At 47.0% G+C, this 20136-nt stretch overlaps 1 protein-coding gene across 1 annotated transcript in view; it reads left to right on the forward strand.

Annotated features, from left to right (window-relative positions):
* Nucleotides 1-1827: 1827 nt before the first annotated feature.
* LOC311318571 (protein phosphatase 3 catalytic subunit alpha-like) overlaps nucleotides 1828-20136 on the forward strand; it is a gene marked incomplete at both ends in the record, with an annotated part of 39099 nt that continues 20790 nt past the window's right edge. The window contains 2 exons of the mRNA XM_084449932.1: nucleotides 1828-1882; nucleotides 17887-18087. Of these exons, the coding sequence (XP_084306058.1) occupies nucleotides 1828-1882; nucleotides 17887-18087 (256 nt within the window). The remainder of the gene's footprint in view (nucleotides 1883-17886; nucleotides 18088-20136) is intronic.

The raw sequence follows: 20136 nt of genomic DNA on the forward strand, positions 1-20136 counted from the left end.
CTCTGGCAGCTGTGTTGAGTGGGCACCGCATCACTTCTCGGCAATGCTGTGATGCAACCAATGAAAACGCGAGATACGCGACTCGAGACATCCGTAATGGTAGCCTATACTGTACTAGAGGGCCAGTCTAGGCTTCATATTTAGTTCATGCTTGAAATACCCACCATGAAAACAGGCTAGTGATTACTGTCAATGAAATGTTCTCACATGATGGTTCCCAAAAAATGTAGGCCTATTGAAATTTAAAAGGGGTAAATATCAGGCTGGTGACATGTCTGCATTCCATCCACCCTTTTCTAATATTTTGTCCACTGAAAGCCTATACTGTACATTCAGAAGAACAGATTTTTGGTGGAAACTAGCAGTCCGCTCACATCATATATGCTTTTAAATCCACGTAAGGCATGGTGAGGTTCACTCTTTATGAAACAGGGAGATGATTTGAGAGGAACGCAGGATCATCCTGCTGGAGGAGAATGAGACAAGCGAGTAGCTATCTGTAATAGGCCCGAGAGCCTATTAGCTACAAGCTAAATTAGTTTATTCTAACCGAGCCCCGGCTAGATAAAGCAGAGCTAGGTAAACAAATGTCCAAACAGGCCTTCAACTAATCAGCAGCCTGAGATGGCTATCACTCATCTCCCCAACCTGCAGGCGGCCATCGCTCCGCTGTTTGGAGAGATATAGTGCCTTTTGGGTTACTGGCAGCACCCATACTACAGTAGCCTACGCCTACACATGAAGCGTGTAGCCTATCATTGCTATTATTATGCTGATTACCATCAGTATTGTTAATTCTTGTTATTATCCTTATTAAATAGCCTACTATTCGGTTCTATCATGATGATGATGATGATTATTATTATTATTATCGTCTATTATTAATGCGTTATTATTATTATTGTTGTTGTTGTTTTTGTTGTTGTTGTTGTTATGAACCTCAAATGTAACCTGAAACAAAGGTCCGACACGCCGCTATTGTAACAGATGGGATCAGCCATGTCCATAGGCAGAGTTCCAGCCCACTCAGTGGGCCGCTGTGCATGAAGAGGATGAATCATTTGACCACAACTACAGATCAGTTATCAATTATTAATTCATATTTGCCATATCTTCATTGATCCTTGAGTTTACAGTGGGAGAAAAACAGCCTACACAATCAATAGATTTCATGCTATTGGTCTTTATAATGATTCATAATTGAACGTCTAACCTATCTACAAACCTCTAAAAGGTTTGTAGATAGGTTTCTATATAGGTTGTATAAATGTAATGTCGTTGTTTGGTTGATATTGCTCGAGCCAATGAATGCTTCCAAGCCTATGCGTCACTAGCACAAACTGTTGAGGCAAAACGTCCCATCCCATCATGGACAAGTGCAGAATTCCAAAACATGGCGCGCGCGTGCTATTGGGAAACCCCGGCTCTGCCTCCACCTGATGGCAGCACCAGGCAGCCCCGCGAAACATTTGCGTGGGAGTTCCCTTCATCGCCATGTCGGGGTGGTGCAGCACGCAGAGGATCTCCTGACTCTCTCTCTCTCTCTCTGTCTCTCTGTCTCTCTCTCTCTCTGTCTCTCTCCGCTTCCCCCTCCCAACTCGTTCTCTCCATCCTCCCCCACACGACAGCTTAGCACAGCACAGCAGCAGCATCAGCAGCATCCACCCTAACTGGGTATCACGGCACAGGCAGTGATACACTGAGGGACGCATCCAAGTGATGCCACTGCACCAACCGCATCTCGCAACCGCGAAAACACGTCGAGAATAAACAGTCACTTCTGCGAGGAGGGATAAAAACGCGTTTGCCTCGAAACAGCAACTGCCCATGAAGATGTCTAACGCTGACATGGTCTTAAGCGTCACCGACCGGGTAGTAAAATGTGAGTGATTGTTTTCGTTCTTTTTATTATTTGAATGCTATACATTCGCATCAAATGATCTCCATTCTGTAGCGACTGTGAACAGGCCTATGGGCTGGGTTCTATTCCGTCCTATAGTCAGTTATTAAATTAGGCCTATATAAATAATGTATGTTCTGCTCTGGAGCCGTGATGTTGATAAACATTGAGAGCTTGTGTGATATTCAGTCGTCTTGGTTTTGAATTGGATGGATTCTATTCCTAATCAGGCTATTTGTGTGTTTTTCTCTCCGTCACGTTTTGATCGATTTGATTGAATTTAGATTTGATTGAGTGGGTAGTCAGGGAAGGAGACGGTGGATGAGGAGTTACCGTGGAGGTCTTTGCGGTTGAGGCAGTGATGCAGCAGGATTTCGCTGGCACTGAGAAAGAGGGCGCCTGGTGAATACGTGTATCTTAACATTGGGGGGAGGGGGAGCGATCTACGTTGGCATTTTATGTGTCGATTTTCAGTGATGATGAGTAGGCCTGTATTGGACGAGCCTGGCTTATAGCCGTTAGCAGTTTCAATTTGAAATTGTGAACATTGGAATCAGGACACATTCCTAATCGTTGCGTTTTATTGACTAATCGATGACGCATGTACACTAATCCCATGTATTCTTTTACATGTGTGTAGAAAATGCTATTAGGCGACCATAATACGCTATTAAGTCTAACCTAATATTCACAATATTATTATTTTCATAGCTTCCACTACTAGCCTATAGGGAAGTGGCGGGAATTCATGCGCAATTATATCCATCAGTAAATTATTAGGCCTGCCTACTGATAGAGCTTTAGAACTAAATCATTCTCTTTGCCGTAATCACATGTTGAATTCGTTGTCATACAGCCTATGCCTGGAGGAATTGGTGGGTCCTTCTGCCACCTCTCAGCTCGGCCTTTAGGGGCGCGTAAAGCGGTTTCTCGGACCTGTCACTTCAAGTGAGTGCATTGCTGTGGAAGCACATTATTTACGATTTGTACTGCGGTAGGATAATGATCATAATATTGACCTCGGCGCTTGTGCGTGATTTTAAAACCGGGGTTCGTTGGTGCGCGCGAGTCCACAGTGGGTTGGGAAATGTCTCCTCTAGCCTCAAGCCTGTGCGTAGAGATACAACTCAACTAGGCTATTTCAGAACTGCCTTCATGCTGCTGCCTTTGTGAGAAAGGAGTAATCCACGATTAAGGCCTATAATGTTTTTTTGGGGGGGCAAACATACCAAGGTTTTATTTAGCCGATAAGAACCCCTCAGATACCTGTAGATTAGCCTACTGTTCACATTATATCATAAAAATGTGAAAGCTACAGTGGGCCATAACCTTCTGAGACCAAGGGGAGTGACATTCTGGCATTGAAGTTGGTTTACGGATGCATGAATAAAGAAACTGAGTAATAATGTACAGAACACCCAGGGCCTCCATGTGGGGAGGAAAACACAGGGAGGAGACGCATCCTGTGAGAGGGGGGGGGGGGGGGGGGGGAGTAGTACCAGTGTGTGTTGTTGAGTACAAGAGATGAGAAGTCAGGTGAGTTCCCCTGTGCCATGTCTAGTATCAGGGCTACAGGCCTGCCTTATGAGGGATGACTATTCCCTGTTCATCCTTATGAAGGCCCTGAGGGATGACTATTCCCTATTCATCCTTATGGAGGCTCTGAGGGATGACTATTCCCTGTTCATCCTTATGGAGGCTCTGAGGGATGACTATTCCCTGCTCATCCTTATGGAGGACCTGAGGGATGACTATTCCCTGTTCATCTGGGAACGTTGAGAATAATTTTTCACTATAGTTCATATGGGCCTGATGATGAAAGCTGTACTGGCATTTTCAAACATTATTTTCATTGTGGTTTAAGAGGTGCAACATTGTAAATGTAGGCTACTGTTTTAGTTAGTTAATCAAATAATTATTCATTCATACACTGCACTTTTATTCATGTGTTTTATTTTTCCTCCATTTTGTTTTAAATGTCCTTTTTTGCATTTCGTTTTATTTGACATTTTATGGGTTGCACTTTGTCTTGATGCTTTTAATGTCTCTAAAGCACTTTGAATTGCCTTGTTGCTGAAATGTGCTTTACAAATAAACTTGCCTTGCCTTAGTTGATGCGCTCGTTCCTGGTGGAGTGAGACCATGCCAACATGCAGCATGGCACACAAGTGTTGGCAGAGAAGTGCTTCCTCCTGACCAGAGGAAACTGCCCCTCAGTGCTCAGCTCAGCTACCAAACATTCCCTGCTGAGAAGATGGAATGAAATGTGTTTGGAACCCGCCTACTCTAAGTTTAATTTACCAATTGTATTGTCTACAAAGATGCATCAGTATCGATCGTCTCGTTGAGAGGGGTCAGGGAAGAATGTTTACAGCTCACTTTTCTGGCCCCTGGGTGATACTGTTTTTTTTCTTCCCTCTGGAATATGTAGGGGTGGGTCGTATGCCCACCTCCCTTGTTCTCTGTAAAGCGCATTGTGTTGCCTCGGTGTATGAAATGTGCTATACAAATAAAGCTTTGATTGATTGATTGATCAGTAAGTAACTCCATAGCAAAGTCATTAGGAGCGGAAATTGCAGTGTCAGATTCAATTTAACACAATACTGAGTCGTAGCATTACTAGGCCCCTAAAAAGATTCATCTGAATCTAACTTCTTTGTTTTCCTGTTGTAAGGTCATATCAGTTTTGTGTATAGTCACCAACGTTGTCCACTTGTTCTTTCTTTAAGGTATAAGAGTTGGAATTTGTAACCGTTTGTCTGCATGTTCATGTTCAACTGTCTCAAGATGACAGGATAGCCATTGTCAGGTGTGCAAGTATTTATTGAATTGATTTAACCTTATCAGTTAAAACCTTCTTCATCCCATTGCTGTCTGGTTTGGAGCAGCCTGTGCTACTAACGGTTGGAGGTAGTATTGTTATGAGGAGAGATCTCTATCTACACACACAGTAGTGTATCAGGAGAGGGCACCTTTGGACCAAACCGCAGCTCGCACTTCAACACAATACAATCAAATAGGCTCAAATAGAATACTATCCTGGATGGACAATAAGATTGTATAATGTATTGTAATCCAGACGAGATGGACGAGTGTTTGGTTCAGGGCACTGGTACTGCACCTGCAGGAGGCCGAGGCGGACACTTGGCCTGTCCCTTCCTGTCTGGACCTCTGGGGAACTAGAACAGGCTGGTTTTTGAGCGTCCTACTTTCCTAAGTGTGATTCTAGGACGTTATTTGTGTTAGTTCTGGTGGAGCTCGGGTGACCTGCTGTGAATACTGCGGATCGAAGGCCTTTTGTTTGGGAGGGGGGACCCTGGCGATGCCTGCCTTATTTTCAGGGCAAAGAAGAGACAATTCTGTAAAAAGCTGACCAATCGATAAACGCCACTGCTGGCGCTTAGGCAATCAATCGGCACACTCAAGGACCTCCTCCCAGAATGCTTTACAGTATGTGTTTCAGAGCAGCCAAACATTTGAAGGCTTCATATATATTGATTTCCTTTGGAGGAATTGCCCATCCCCTATGCATTTTTTTCTACATTCCTCCCTTTCTGTACTGGCCAGCGTCTGTCACAGACAGCTGTCCCCCGGGCTTCGGGGTTGACATGGAGAGCTCCAGTTACATGGGGATAATTCCCTGGATGGCACACCAGTATTTTACACCAACATTCAGGTGTTTCATGTTGACAATGTGTTTTTGTTCAGTTTTGGGAAATGTATCTGTCAGTGTTTGGGTCAGATAAGCTGCCTTGAAGAGTAATAGCGCAGAATTAGAAAACTATCACAACTAAATAAGAATGCTAACAATAAATTATAAATAGAATAAAATACTTGTTCTGTTTACTTGTTTGGTTTCTGTGTGTTTGTGTTGGGCTGAATCCAGGTTGCTATGCATGAATATGCGCCAGGCTGTGTTTATGTTTTCCTGTGAACATATGTTAATTATGAGTCCTGTTTGTTTATTTGCATGGTCGTGTGTTAGAGTACATGTACTGTAGACATATTAAGGATAATTTATGTTGAGTGTCTCTGCCTCAGTGTTGATCACACACGTGTGTGTATGTGTGTGTGTGTGTGTGTATTTGAGAATAATATCAATATGTCACATAGAGGCTCATTGGCTAGACAGAGTGGATCCCAGCCCCAGAGAGACCGGAGCGTGGTCATGCGCTTGGGGATCCTGGTGGTGTGATCACCCTCTGGAAGATAGAGGGGGTGGACTGGACTGGGCTGGACTGGACTGGACTGGACTGAGCTGAGCTGAGCTGAGCTGAGCTGAGCTGAGCTGAGCTGAGCTGAGCTGGGCTGGGCTGGGCTGGGCTGGGCTGGGCTGGGCTGGACTGGGTTGGACTGGACTGGACTGGACTGGACTGGACTGGTCTGGACTGAGCTGAGCTGAGCTGGGCTGGGCTGGGCTGGGCTGGTCTGGACTGGGTTGGACTGGACTGGACTGGACTGGACTGGACTGGACTGGACTGGGCTGGGCTGGGCTGGGCTGGGCTGGGCTGCGTTGGGCTGGTTTGGACTGGTCTGGTCTGGTCTGGTCTGGACTGGACTGGACTGGACTGGACTGGACTGGACTAGACTAGACTGGACTGGGCTGGGTTGCATTGGGCTAGGCTGGTCTGGTCTGGACTGGACTGGACTGGACTGGACTGGACTGGACTGGACTGGTCTGGGCTGGGTTGCGTTGGGCTGGGCACCGGTTATCTGCATGCATGATACAGTGATACAGTATGAACTCACAGCCTCTATTTAGCAGTGTGGGTGAATTATTGAAGCATTGGTTTGCAGCAGGGTTTTACAGCACAGGCCTCTTACATAATGAACCTTCCCTGAGGTCTGCTGATGTGAGGGGGGAGGAGAAGAGAGAGAGAGGGAGGGAGACAGAGGAAAAGAGGAAAGACATGGAGAGCACAGAGGAAGAATAGAGGAATACATGGAGTCGGAGGAATAGATGAAGGAGGAGAATGGAGAGGAGCTGAGTGGAGGAAGAGGAGCAGTGAAGATGAAGATGGTGAGAGAGGGGGATTAGTGACGGGGACAGAGAGGAGAGAATAAAGCGGAAGAGACGGAGGGAGAGGGGGAGGAGAGGGGGAGGAGAGAGAGAGGGATAGAGGGAGAGAAATCACCGGACACGCATGAGAACACACTTGCACATTGCACACACACACGACCGCTCGTACAGTACACACACACACGACCGCTCGTACAGTACACAGTTGGGTAGCCTGAGCCCTTACACCACCCTCCTTACACCTGCCCCCCCCCCTTCCAATACACACACACACACAGGGGCTTATGGGTGTCAGGGAAGTAGAGCTGCTATGACCAGCAGCCAGACACGGTTTCCAGCGGTCAGACGTTTAATTGGGGGTCAAAACACAGAGAACTCTTAAGCCTACAACTTCATACTAGCAGCTAGCCTACTATCCTACAACCTCATACTAGCAGCTAGCCTACTAGTCTACAACCTCATACTAGCAGCTAGCCTACTATCCTACAACCTCATACTAGCAGCTAGCCTACTATCCTACAACCTCATACTAGCAGCTAGCCTACTATCCTACAACCTCATACTAGCAGCTAGCCTACTATCCTACAACCTCATACTAGCAGCTAGCCTACTATCCAACAACCTCATACTAGCAGCTAGCCTACTAGTCTACAACCTCATACTAGCAGTGGAGCCATTGTGCTGGTCCAGACACAGTCGGAGGCTTTAAAGCGTATGAATGCTCTTCAGTCCTGAACACCGCTCGCACTATTCTGACTGAGCGCCACCCGAGCTCAGGCTGAGTTTTTGTTGTGGTTTTGGGTAGGGCTGCCCCGCAATAGTCCACTTAACGTTAGTCGACGAGAAGAGTCCTAGTCGAACAAGTTTTCATTAGTCGCTTAGTCGCAGAAAGAAAAAAAACCTCGGAATCTGCTTGGGATGAGTTGCGCAATCCGTTCCCCAAAAAACCTTCAAAATCCGTCTATAACGAACCCCTCAATCACCAGTCAGAATCCGTTAGCATAGGTTTATTGCACAATCCACTCAAAATCCCATAGCCTATACTTGCAATGCAAACAAAATCAGGCAGGAAATCCAGTGTGGGATCATTTTGAGCATGTAGCCTACAAAACGACCCCAAAAAAGGGTTGTGCAAGCTCTGCAAACAAACATTTAGCTATCACTCAACAACCTCAAACATGACTTACCATCTGAAACACATAAGTAGGCTATAGCCTAACTTCGGCTTGGCAAATCAATGTATAATAATAATAATCTTGATAATAATAATAAAGGAACGACTAGTCGCTTGAAATGAGGACTTCTAGTCGAGCAGGAAAATCTTTAGTCGGGGGCAGGCCTAGTTTTGGGTCATGGTGGCTGGAACCCACTGCTGCACTTCCTGTCGTCGTTCTGTTCACCTACCAGTTAACATGGCTCCACCTCCTCCTTGGCACTGCCGATGCTCAATCTTTAGCATATTGGCTTTTCATGCATGGGCTGGTATCCCAGGGCCGCAAGCTGCCATACGGCCAGGCTCTGTGAGAGCAGGATGCACACACTTTAGGGTCGTGCACGTTCGGGGCTGTGCACGTGAGCCGCAGAGGGTCAACGTGGGCCTGGTCTGTGAAGACCTGACCAACACATGTGACTACAGCAGCGACTGCACAAACCCCAACATCAGATGCTATTACTGTACGTGTGAGAGTGTGAGCTGTGCACACACACACACACATTGCACAGTTGATATATAGTAATCAAAGTAAAAATATCTGTGCCATGCAACATTGTTTTTTTCTAGTTATTTATAAATTCTGCCTCCCCCTGGAGTCTTTTTTGGGGCACAAGAAAAGCTTATACCACCTACAGCTGGGGTTGCATGCGCTACCAAAACATTATACTGTATGACTCAAGAACTGCACCATCACATTTTCACATACTGTACAGCATCCTATAGGTTGTGAAGCAGATCTGAAGAGGATGTCTCACTTTGTCTTGCTACTGTACTACAGTATATTTAGCTGCTACCTGAGTGAGGCCATTAAAAACCAAAGCGTTAGATAAATGTGTGTGCGTACACAGCCAGCATTATAACATCATCTTTAGATAGATCGGTTGGCAGCTTGTAGTTTGTACGTATGAGAAACTGTTAACTATGTTTTTACTAGTGTTACTCTCTCAGAGGAGTGACTCTCAAAGGAGCAGCTTCAGGGCCCTGGAGTAAAAGATGTCATAGCACCAAATGCTCCCAAGTGGTCCTTGACAGTAAGTAAAAAACAACTAGCTACTGGTGCACATGGGCTCTAAATGGGTGGTTACTGTTAGTTTCCCATGTAATAAGTAGGAAGTGGTCCCAGAAGCAGGAGGATGTCCTGTCTCACCCCGCCACCACCCCCCTGCCCTGGGAGGAGTGCGCCAGGCTGGCCTGGAGGCAGGCTTGAGACCGTACCACCGTGAGCAGGCCGGGGGGGGGGGGTTGCCGGTATATACCTGCAGCAGACCGAGGGACAGACTGACAGACCGGATCAGCCATGTTTATCACTGCACTGCTGTATGGTTTTATTAGCTCGATGGAAACCTGGACTAGATTCAACCACCCAGATATCCACTAGCTCCACTACCCCCCTCTGTCACTCTGCAACATCCAATCTGGATACCCATCTGACTGCCAGCTGGCCAGACAATGAGAGCAGTTCTGTACGCTGGCGTAGAACGTTCTAGATGTAATACAGGATGGTGCAGCACACTGTTGACACTAATGATCAACTGCTATGTACTGTACAGTATTTGTAGGGCCTTTGACCAATAAGAAGCCGATGGTGGCGAATGGGACTAGTTTAGATGCCTGTTCTGAGCGTCAAATGCAAAAGAAATCCATTTTCCAAACCGTTATATATGATCCGTTTATTAACTCCATAACTCAAATGCAAAGTGCTCACCTGTATTTTCCCACCGCTCCGTTTGTCATTGGCGCTCTACACATAGCACTTAGCAAGCCACACCCACAAACCCATATATGGAATATGGCTCCAACAGTATTATTATTTAGACAGATGGGATAGACGTGCTCTGAATCATCTCTGTCCAGACATCCTCATCTCTGTCCAGACATCCTCATCTCTGTCCAGACATCCAGGGAGGGAGAGTGATGCTGTAGGGAGGAGAATATCTAGCTTCTCTGGGATTCTATGTGAGGTGGCGTTTACATTCATTTCCTCGTTCTGTCGTTTGTTCAGTTCATCTTCCTTCTTCCCCGGACAGTGTTGTGGGGAATATGAGTTGCTCAGACCGGGGGATGGAGACAGGACTGGGTCTCCCTCTCTGAGCCTCCATGCTAATCGCACTATTTGGCGCTGACTCTGGCTGTGCTCCAACAGTCAGCTGCTGTTGCCCAGCAACATGCACCACAGTTCAACTCTGCCTGAGCGCCCAGTCGAAGTGAGCTGTCACCCTCTCTCTCTCTCTATCTCTCTCTCCCTCTCACTCTCCCTCTCTCTCTCTTCCCCTCTCTCTCTCCCTCTCTCTCTCTCTCTCTCCCTCTCTCTCTCTCCCCTCTCTCTCTCTCTCTCTCCCTCTCCCCCCCCCTCTCTCTCTCTCTCTCTCTCTCTCTCCCCCTCTCTCTCTCCATCTGTCTCCCTCTCTCTCCCTCTCCCTCTCTCTCTTTCTCACTCTCTCTCTCGCTCTCCCTCTCTCTTTTTCACTCTTTCTCCCTCTCTCTCTCCCTCCCTCTCTCTCTTTTTCTCACTATCTCTCTTTCTCCCTCTCTCTCCCTCTCTCTCTCTATCTATTCCTCTCTATCTCTCCCTCTATCTCTCTCTCATTACTGCCTTCTATTGCTCTCTCTCTTCCCATCCATCCTTGTTCTCTCCACTTCCTCGTGTTTATCATCATATCTCACTTCTTTTATCTCTGAAATCTCTTTATCTCTTCTTCTGTTTCTATCTTTCATCTCTCTCTATCCGTCAGCGACTGCCAATCAGATCCCTGGGAGCTTGATGTGTCCACCTGGACCATTCCCTAGAGGTCTGCCAGTATGAGGCAGCGCACATCAATACAGGACACACACACACACACACGTTAGAGACCCACACAGCACATCCTGTGTGTAGAACCTTGATTAGGTACAGACATCATCAGAGTTCTTCGACTGGTCTTCAGCCGTGTACTGTAGGTCCACTAGAGTGGCACCACAGTTCCGTGTGTGGGTCAGAACCGTACCCAGGGGCCTCCAGCAGGCCACAGAGACTGGTCCGTGTGTGGGTCAGAACCAGGACCAGGGGCCTCCAGCAGGCCACAGAGACTGGTCCGTTTGTGGGTCAGAACCGTACCCAGGCCCAGAGACCAGTCCTGTGTGTGGGTCAGAACCGTACCCAGGCCCAGAGACCAGTCCCGTGTGTGGGTCAGAACCGTACCCAGGGGCATCCAGCAGGCCACAGAGACGCTGCCTCCTCACCCTAAACGCACCGATCTGCTCGGTCCTCTCCCAGCCAGCCAGCAGCCCAGAACAAAATCCTCTTTGCGGCTTTGAGGGTTGAACAGTGAGGAGCTTAAGAGTGCACTAACATTTACAGCCTGTTCCTTTACAGACGCAAACACAGAGATCCTCTTTTTTCACTTTCACGGTTTTTATAAGCACACATACGGTGCTTGGCACAGCCCGTGCATTTAGAGTTACAGACACTGCGCAAGGTGTGTGTGTGCAGACAAACAAGCAGGCACAGACAATAGCACGCTCGCATTCAATGTCGGTGGAACACAAGCGCACACAACGTTGCTCTGACCGGGATGGCTTATCCCATGCAGCCAGGGCTCGTTATCCCATGCAGCCAGGGCTCGTTATCCCATGCAGCCAGGGCTCGTTATCCCATGCAGCCAGGGCTCGTTATCCCAGCAACAGAAACATGAGATTTCTCTCTTATCCGCCTCTAGTCAGGCATCCATTATTTAGCAGCAGGTTGATGATGTTGAGCCTCGGCTCTGAGATCAACCTCTCCCCTCTCTCCCCTCTCTCTCCCGTGATCCTGCTGCCCATGAAACAACGCTCGGCACATTTCCTTCTGCCAGGCTCGGCTCGGTGTGTGTGTGTGTGTGTGTGTCTGACAGTGTGTGCGTGTGTGTGTGTGAGTTAGAGATATCCGGGTTACTGTGGATCAAGTGCTGCTCTCGCAGCAACAGGATGTCAGCTGTTTCTGTTACAGTTACAGTACAGTAACTTCCAGACATCACATGGTTTTGAGCTCAAGCGCTGGTGGGATGAATCTCTATCCAAGGACTGGTTTGTACCGTAGCTGCTCTTAGATGGTGAAACCCCTCAACATCTATGTGTTGTGCAGGTGTGGTGTTGTCGAACCTACAATACCTCCCATGGTTCAGTCTCACAAAGAGATAGAATGCAAACCAGCAGTCATATAGTAGGCTCAGGATTAAGAGAGGCTGAAAAATTTGTTTGGGTTCGGGCTGCTCTTACTGTACTGTTCACTCAGAGGGCAGTGGGACCGACAGAAAGTGAACACGGAGATCAGCACGACCAGAGCAGATGAATGAGTGTAGTTGCTCCCAGAGTGACGGCGCGGGTTCGGACTGGACGCGGTCAGAGGATGTGGAATGGAGAGGGGCCGCAGGCGGAGCGGCCATTACACTAACTACCTGCTCAAGTGCCCCTTCAAACCCATATTCTGTTACAGCGTTTCCCGGCTTATTAAACCTTTATTTGAACTCCAAGATCAACTGAGCTACAAGCCTAATTTACAGTGACGTCAAGTCAGTAAGAGGACAAACTATGCAATGCACCAAATAAATAATACAGGATAAAAATCATCCACTTAAAACAGGTAATACTGTATAATGAATATGTACAGTAAATAAAGGAAAAATGGTACTCACATAAAACAAGTACATACAGAATTAAAAGGATTATGAAGTAATGATTTAAAATGACTGAGGGGAACTAAAGAATCCAGTTGAAATATAATTTGAAGTGAGTTCCAGGCCTCAGGAGCATAAAACGAAAACGCAGATTTAACCAGTTCAGTTGGAACTCTTGGGATGTGTAAAAGGAGCTGGTCACAGGACCAAGGGTGATGTGGGCCAGAGGACTGGACAAGCATTGAGGTGGTATAAGGTGGAAGTTTACCAAGAAGGGCCTTATAGATTATAAAAAAATATGCATATGCTTGTCACGTCTCTGGTAAAGAGTGCTGTAGGTATGTCCAGTAATAAAACTAATGGCAGAGTGGTAAACAGCATCTAAGGCCTTAAGAATAGAAGCAGAGGCTTGCCTATAGATCACATCACCATAATCAAGCACAGAGATAAAAAACAGCTTCAATAACTAGTTTTCTACAAGGCAGAGGAAAATTAGATTTATTTCTGTAGAGATAACCATTTTTTTGCCCGGGTTTGTTGACACACTTATCTACAGTATGTGGGATTTAAAAGTGAGTTTCTCATCAATCCATTTACCTAGATATTTATAGACTGAAACTCAATAAGGGATCGATCCACTATTAGTTGAAATACAGAAGTCAGACCGATTTTCAACTTTAGCCCTGGACAACAACACAAACTTTGATTTCTGAGCATTAAGAACAAGTTTGAGATCGCTGAGAGCAATTTGGAGATTATCAAAAGATAACTGCAGATGTTTTACAGCTAGATCAGCAGAATCAGCAATGCTATAGAATATGGTATCATCCGTGGACAGATGGGCATGACAGCAGGCTTCACCACATTATACTACAGGGATGCAATAGTGAGTTGCCATTTATTTGAGATATTTTAAAATAAAATATTTACAGTTCAACCAGAGATCACAAACTTTAAATGGTAACAAGCCAGATGCAGTCATGTACATGTTGTCCACCACCCACGAGGCACTAAGTGGTCAGGATGCATGGGAAACCTGATATTTTCTTTTGGAATGTGAATATATCATGTTTTACGCGTTATTCTTTTGTGTGCCTACTGTAGCATTTAACTCCCAGAGCTCTAAACTCTGTGTGAAAAGTAAACAGGCCCCTGAACACTTTCTTTCAATTCTGAAAATCCAGAAAACGGCACAAAGGACTCTCCTCAATTGTCCGGCAACGATGCAAAGTGAACCAGACAGTTTTTAACCAGTGCAGCCGCTTCTACAGGCATGCATGACTTGTGTCCGTCCGTATGTGTGTGTGTTCGTGTGTGTGTGTGTGTGTGTCCGTGTGTGTCCGTATGTGTGTGTGTGTGTGTGTGTGTGTGTCCGTGTGTGTGTGTGTGTGTCCGTATGTGTGTGTGTGTGTGTCCGTGTGTGTGTCCGTATGTGTGTGTGTCCGTGTGTGCGTGTCCGTGTGTGTATCCGTGTGTGTGTCCGTTCGTAGCATGACATTTATACTAGGAGTAGCCAATACCGTTGCACACCAGCAGAGGGCAGTAGAGAGTGTTCATGAACTTACACCGCCTCCTTCACCACGTGGGTGGGTGTTTTTGCTTGTGTGTGTTTTTGGCAGCGTGAAGCTGATGCTGCGATGTCCAACCATTTGCAGCTAAATCAAAGATCTCAGTGTGGTGTGATACGCAGCTTCTGACCACTGGGTTTCATTCACCCTGTCTGTTTCAGAGAGATGCTTGTTACTTCTGAGCGCATTGTTAAAAGCAAAATCTCAGCCAATGAACGTGGAACTCCAGAGCAACCAGAGCATCCAGGAGCTACAGAGCTGGTTTTAGAACGGCCGTGCTTTTCACAGATCCTCATTGTGTCTGAAGCACTAAGTGCACATCCAGCCAGTGATTACACAAGAGAGAGCCCTAAACTGTATTCTACAACCAAATCCCACAAGCTCCCCACCGAACAGCATGGCTAACTTCATATCATGGATACATACAGTATATGACCTAGCCCTACTCTATCTCTGATCTATCCATATGATCAAACTACCTAAGTAACAGTAATATGATCTATGTTGTGAAATACAGTATAGCCAGGGCCGGACTGGCCATGTGGCGTACCGGGCAAATGCCCGGTGGGCCGGACCTACTTGTGGGCCGATCTAAAAAAACGAGCTAACGAACGGCCCATAGAGCAGGGACAGCGGCCCATTGGTCCATTTTCTATACTGACACTGGGCTGGCCCAATCATATGTAGGCCCCACCCCTCCCTCTGTTAGTTTCAGTTGTCATTTGCGTGGGCCGCTAGAGAGCCTCAGCAGCACCCCCCCCCCCCCCCCCCCGTCAACAAATCGCGCAGCAGCACCCACCCCCCCCCCCCCCCGTCAACAAATCGCGCAGCAGCACCCCCCCCCCCCCGTCAACAAATCGCGCAGCATCACCCCCCCCCCACCCCCCCCCCCCCCGTCAATAAATCGCGCAGCAGCACCCCACCCCCCCCCCCCCCGTTAACAAAACGAAACTGGAGGTGTTCCATTTCACGCGTCGGCTCGGCTAGTGGGCCGACTGGGGCTACATTTCCCGGTAGGAAATATTCACCCAGTCCAGTCCTGTGGGCCGGTCTGAGCCAAGATGCCAGGGCTGAATTTTTGTCCCAGTCCGTCCCTGAGTATAGCTATGATAATTGTACCCACAATGCACCTAACCTCGATACTAGCCTTTGAGAAGGAACTCTACTCCCATTCAGCTGGGATCATACCCCTCTCTATTTGGTGATCTAACGGTCAAGGACTTTGCGCAAGCGAGGTGGGGGGTGGGGGGGGTGGTCGTGGCACATAGAATCCAGCAGGCCCAAACACAAGCTGTTTCCAGATGATTATGTCTTGTTATAGGCCTTGAGAATAACCACCCCATTGACTCCCATTAAGTTGGATCATTGTATTCATCTTGGCCTACAGAATCTACCTACGCTGGTTTTGAGCAGTTTGAGACATTTTGTCTCAGTTTGGACTCCATTTTGTCTCAGTTTGTATTCCATTTTGTCTCAGTTTGGACTCCATTTTGTCTCGTTATACTGTAGGAAGAGTGTAATATAGATTGTAATTGGTGTGGGAGTAGAATGGCATTGGTCATCTGACTGGGTTGTAAATTTACATTGGGCTGCTTTCTCATCAATCAAGCGGCTAGGATCTACCAAACATTGAGTGTGGGGGGGGGGGGGGTCCTTTAGCTTTGTGATCAAATCCCACAGACTCCCCACCTATTGGCATGACTAACTTTGCCACGGTTAGCAATATACACCCACACATATACAACCAAGCCATACTTTCTCTATCTCTGATCTACCCAACATGATTGAACCTAAATATAATACCTAAATAAGTCATCTGATCTATGTTGTGAATGTAACGACTATGACTAATGATAATTGTACCCACAATGCACCTAACCCAACCCTAATACTGACCTATGAGAATTCTAACATTTAGAACAAGCACCAAAAGAGCTAGTAAACACCTCAAGCTCTGAACTCTGTGGATTTAGAAAGTAATCGGGCTCCTGAGAAGAATAGATTATACTTTTACGACAGTGAGCATATTTTTTTTTATGAACAAAGCAAAATGCACTTGGCCGTGGTAAAAATGACTTGTAGTGATCGCCCCCTGGTGGTGGGCTGGTGATCTGAAACACACAAGAACCGTAGAAAGAGGACGATGCATGAGTCCTTTCAAACAGACACAGATAAATCAGGTTATAAGGTGATTGATGTCAGGTGAGAACAGCGTCTGAAGCTCAGTTTACTGGCCTGCTTACTATGAATCCAATTAAGCATTACTGTATGTGCTCATTGTTGTGGTAAAGGAAAGAAGTGTCGCGGTCGGTTGAACAAACTATAAAGTTTGTAAGTCTGTTTACTTCATACTGGACTGATTCTCACAAAATTGAGTTTTCTATCTGGGAAGACCAGTTCACCACTTTCATCCCATACATCACATTGTCAATTTACAACAATGAATAAATTATAGTATACTCAGAAGCATCCATAATTAAAGTAGGTCATGTTTTTTTTTTGCAGGGGAGGATTTGTTTCAGACTCAGCCGCGCTGCTTACAGCAAAGCTATCCGAAACACAAACAGTTGATCTTTTTGCAGTGAATCTCGTACAAATCCAGTTAAGAGTTTCTTTGAAACGTGGGTTGGCTTGCAGCAGAAGCAGTGACAGCGCTAGCTGAACAGCCTACTGTACATGAACACTGTAACAGTAGAAAACGCTGGACCTGTCTGTGCTTTTGCTGCCTGGTCTGACCGCCCCTCCTTCAGACGGTCAGGCGATGTTCAGTATGTCAATCTCTGCCGACGGATAGGTTGATTATGGTTTGATTATGGTTTGAATATGGTTTGATTATGGTTATACAACGGTTAGTTCTGGTTCTTGATTCTGATTGGCTGGAAGCCGTGTTAAAATACTTTGTAACACACACCTGCATATCATTCCATTTTCAGTATTAATGCGCCTCCCATTTGATCCAATGCATTGTAGTTGTTGTTGTTGCTTGGCAACCCTTTTGTCAGGGGAACTATTTTGCTCGGCGGAATTGAGGGAATGATGCTTCGTTTTGAATAAATGTTAATATTTTATATTGCTGTGTGTTTATTTTACACTAATACCTGTAGTAACCGTTGTATAAAAGCAATAAACCACTCGAGGCCGTGTGTTATAGTGATTTTATAACACTCCGCTTTGCGTCGTGCCTAACATCGCCCCTAGCTGTTATAAAATCACTATAACACACGGCCTCTCGTGGTTTATTGCTTAATTTGATTATAGTTTGATTATGGTTTGATTATGGTTTGATTATGGTTTGATACGGTGCTCTCCTGCTCTCACCTGGTGCCATGTTCACCTGTGTCCAGTTTCTGCACAATCCCCAGAAGATGAGGATGATGTCACAGGGAGCAGCCATGATTCCAGCAATATTGCCCGGTTGTTCGGACACTGTTTGCATGCTTATGTGTGTGTGCGTGTGTGTGTGTGCACGTGCGTGCGTGCGTGTGTGTGTGCGTGTGTGTGTCTCTGCCCCCGCCTCCGGTCTGACTGTGTCTCCCTGGTCTCCCCGTCCCCAGCCGTGCCCTTCCCTCTGAGTCACCGTCTCACCATGAAGGAGGTGTTCGACTGCGAGGGGAAGCCCCGGGTGGATCTGCTCAAGGCTCACCTGACCAAGGAGGGCCGCGTGGAGGAGGCGGTGGCCCAGCGCATCGTCAACGAGGGCGCCGCCATCCTGCGCCAGGAGAAAACCATGCTGGACATCGAGGCGCCAGTCACAGGTGAGGGACGGGGCTTGACCTTTCAACTCTGGTTGAAAAGGCTGTGACTCTGACTGACGTTCATATGTAGCTGTGGTTTGTGACGTAGAAGGGAACATATGGAGGGACTTTCCGTGGACAGTGTTTCAGAGTGAGGAGGATTGATTGATTATATCTGGTTTAGTGAGATCGCGCAGGATTTAGAGCAGAAAACCTGAACAGTATTCCCTGAGTGGGGTTTAAGCAGAGTGATCGTACTCTCTGAGTGGATATTAAGTAGAGGGAGAGAGTGTGACTGCCTTTGACATAAAAGCATGTCAGTTTACTGTACTGTATATAGTGGTGTATAGCTGTGAGTGAGTGAGTGAGTGAGTGAGTGAGTGAGTGAGTGAGTGAGTGAGTGAGTGAGTGAGTGAGTGAGTGTGTGTGTGTGTATGCATGCGTGTGTGTGCGTATGCATGAGAGAGAGAGAGAGAGAGAGAGAGAGAGAAAGAGAGAGAGAGAGATTCTGACAGGCGCTCAGAGAGACAGGCACAGAGAGAGGGGAGGAGGGATTGTGTGCATTCATGACCTGGAATACAAAAATAAACTCCAAAGCACCTGAGTGGAGTTGAGAGGAAGACGAGGAGCAGCGCGAGCGGAGCAGGACTCTCTGAGTGCGCAGAGTCCCTCAGCGCCGGCACGTCACTCTCACTCACTTCCTCAGTCCTGCTGGAGCGCTGCGGTTCTTAGGTGTATCAGACGCTTCGTGTCTCTGCTCATCGAGACGTGTGGAGAGAGGGTTATCAGAGCGTCTCTCTTGGCTGGTTAGTAGAGACGCTTCTCACCAGGGGGGGCTTGTCAGTCTGAGGTCCACACATCGCCTGGCTGGTGAACTTTAGGAAGAGCTTCACAGCCACACCCACTTAGGGCGGCTGAGTTCTTTTAACCGAATAGCGTACAGTTGTTTACACTGTCGGTGTCAGTGGTAGGTGATAGTGATGCTGAGACCCCAGTGTGAGAATCATATCAGCCAGAGCAGAATCATATCAGCCAGAGCAGTCCTAGAGCAGCCCTAGAGCATCCCCAGAGCGGCAGCAGTCCCAGAGCAGTCCTAGAGCAGTCCTAGAGCAGCCCTAGAGCAGTCCTAGAGCAGTCCCAGAGCAGCCCTAGAGCAGTCCTAGAGCAGTCCCAGAGCAGTCCTAGAGCAGTCCCAGAGCAGTCCTAGAGCAGTCCCAGAGCAGTCCTAGAGCAGTCCCAGAGCAGTCCCAGAACAGCCCTAGAGCAGTCCCAGAGCAGCAGCAGCTGGAAGAGCGGCCAAGTTGTTTAAATGAAACCGCGTCAGTAGACGCTGCAATACCCTTTCAAAATGGTGCGCAGCTTTAATGAGAGATGCCATTAAAAAGCAATTTTACAAGAACGAGAAAGAGAGAAAAAATGTCAGCAGAGAGAGATAGAGAGTGAGAGAGAGAGAGAGAGAGAGAGAGAGAGAGAGAGACAGAGAGAGAGACAGAGAGAGAGACAGAGAGAGAGAGAGAGAGAGAGAGAGAGAGAGCATGAAACAGCAGGGGATTGAATGTAAGCAGAAAGTGCGTAAATGTGTGGGCGTGTACATGCGTGTGTGTGTGTGTGTGTGTGTGTGCGTGTGTGTGTGTGTGTGTGTGTGTGTGCGTGTGTGTGTGTGTGTGTCTGTACATAGACATACTGTATGTTTTCTGATAGTTACTCGACTCTTATCATTACAGACAATACAAACAACATTAATTTAGTGTATCTATTAAGAATTGCACTACTATTCATAAATGCAGTACATGAACTAAATACATGAACATGTCTAAAGTGCATTTCAGTGTGTTGCATATACAATGCATTCGTATGCATTTTTAAGGGGTGTAGTAGAAGAACAGATGCAGTGGGAGGCGGTGAGCTGGCGATGGAAGAGAGTGAGACAATGCGCTCACAGTCATGCATCCCAGACTCAGAGCCAAGAGGAATGTAGGTCCCCAGCGATCGTACAGTAACTAAGCAGATGTCCTGAACTGCACGTGTGCAGCCCTTGTGCCAAAAGAGTCTAATTGCTATTCTACACAG

The sequence above is a fragment of the Borostomias antarcticus genome (assembly GCF_949987555.1).
Source record: "Borostomias antarcticus genome assembly, chromosome: 15".
NCBI classification, from domain to species: domain Eukaryota; kingdom Metazoa; phylum Chordata; class Actinopteri; order Stomiiformes; family Stomiidae; genus Borostomias; species Borostomias antarcticus.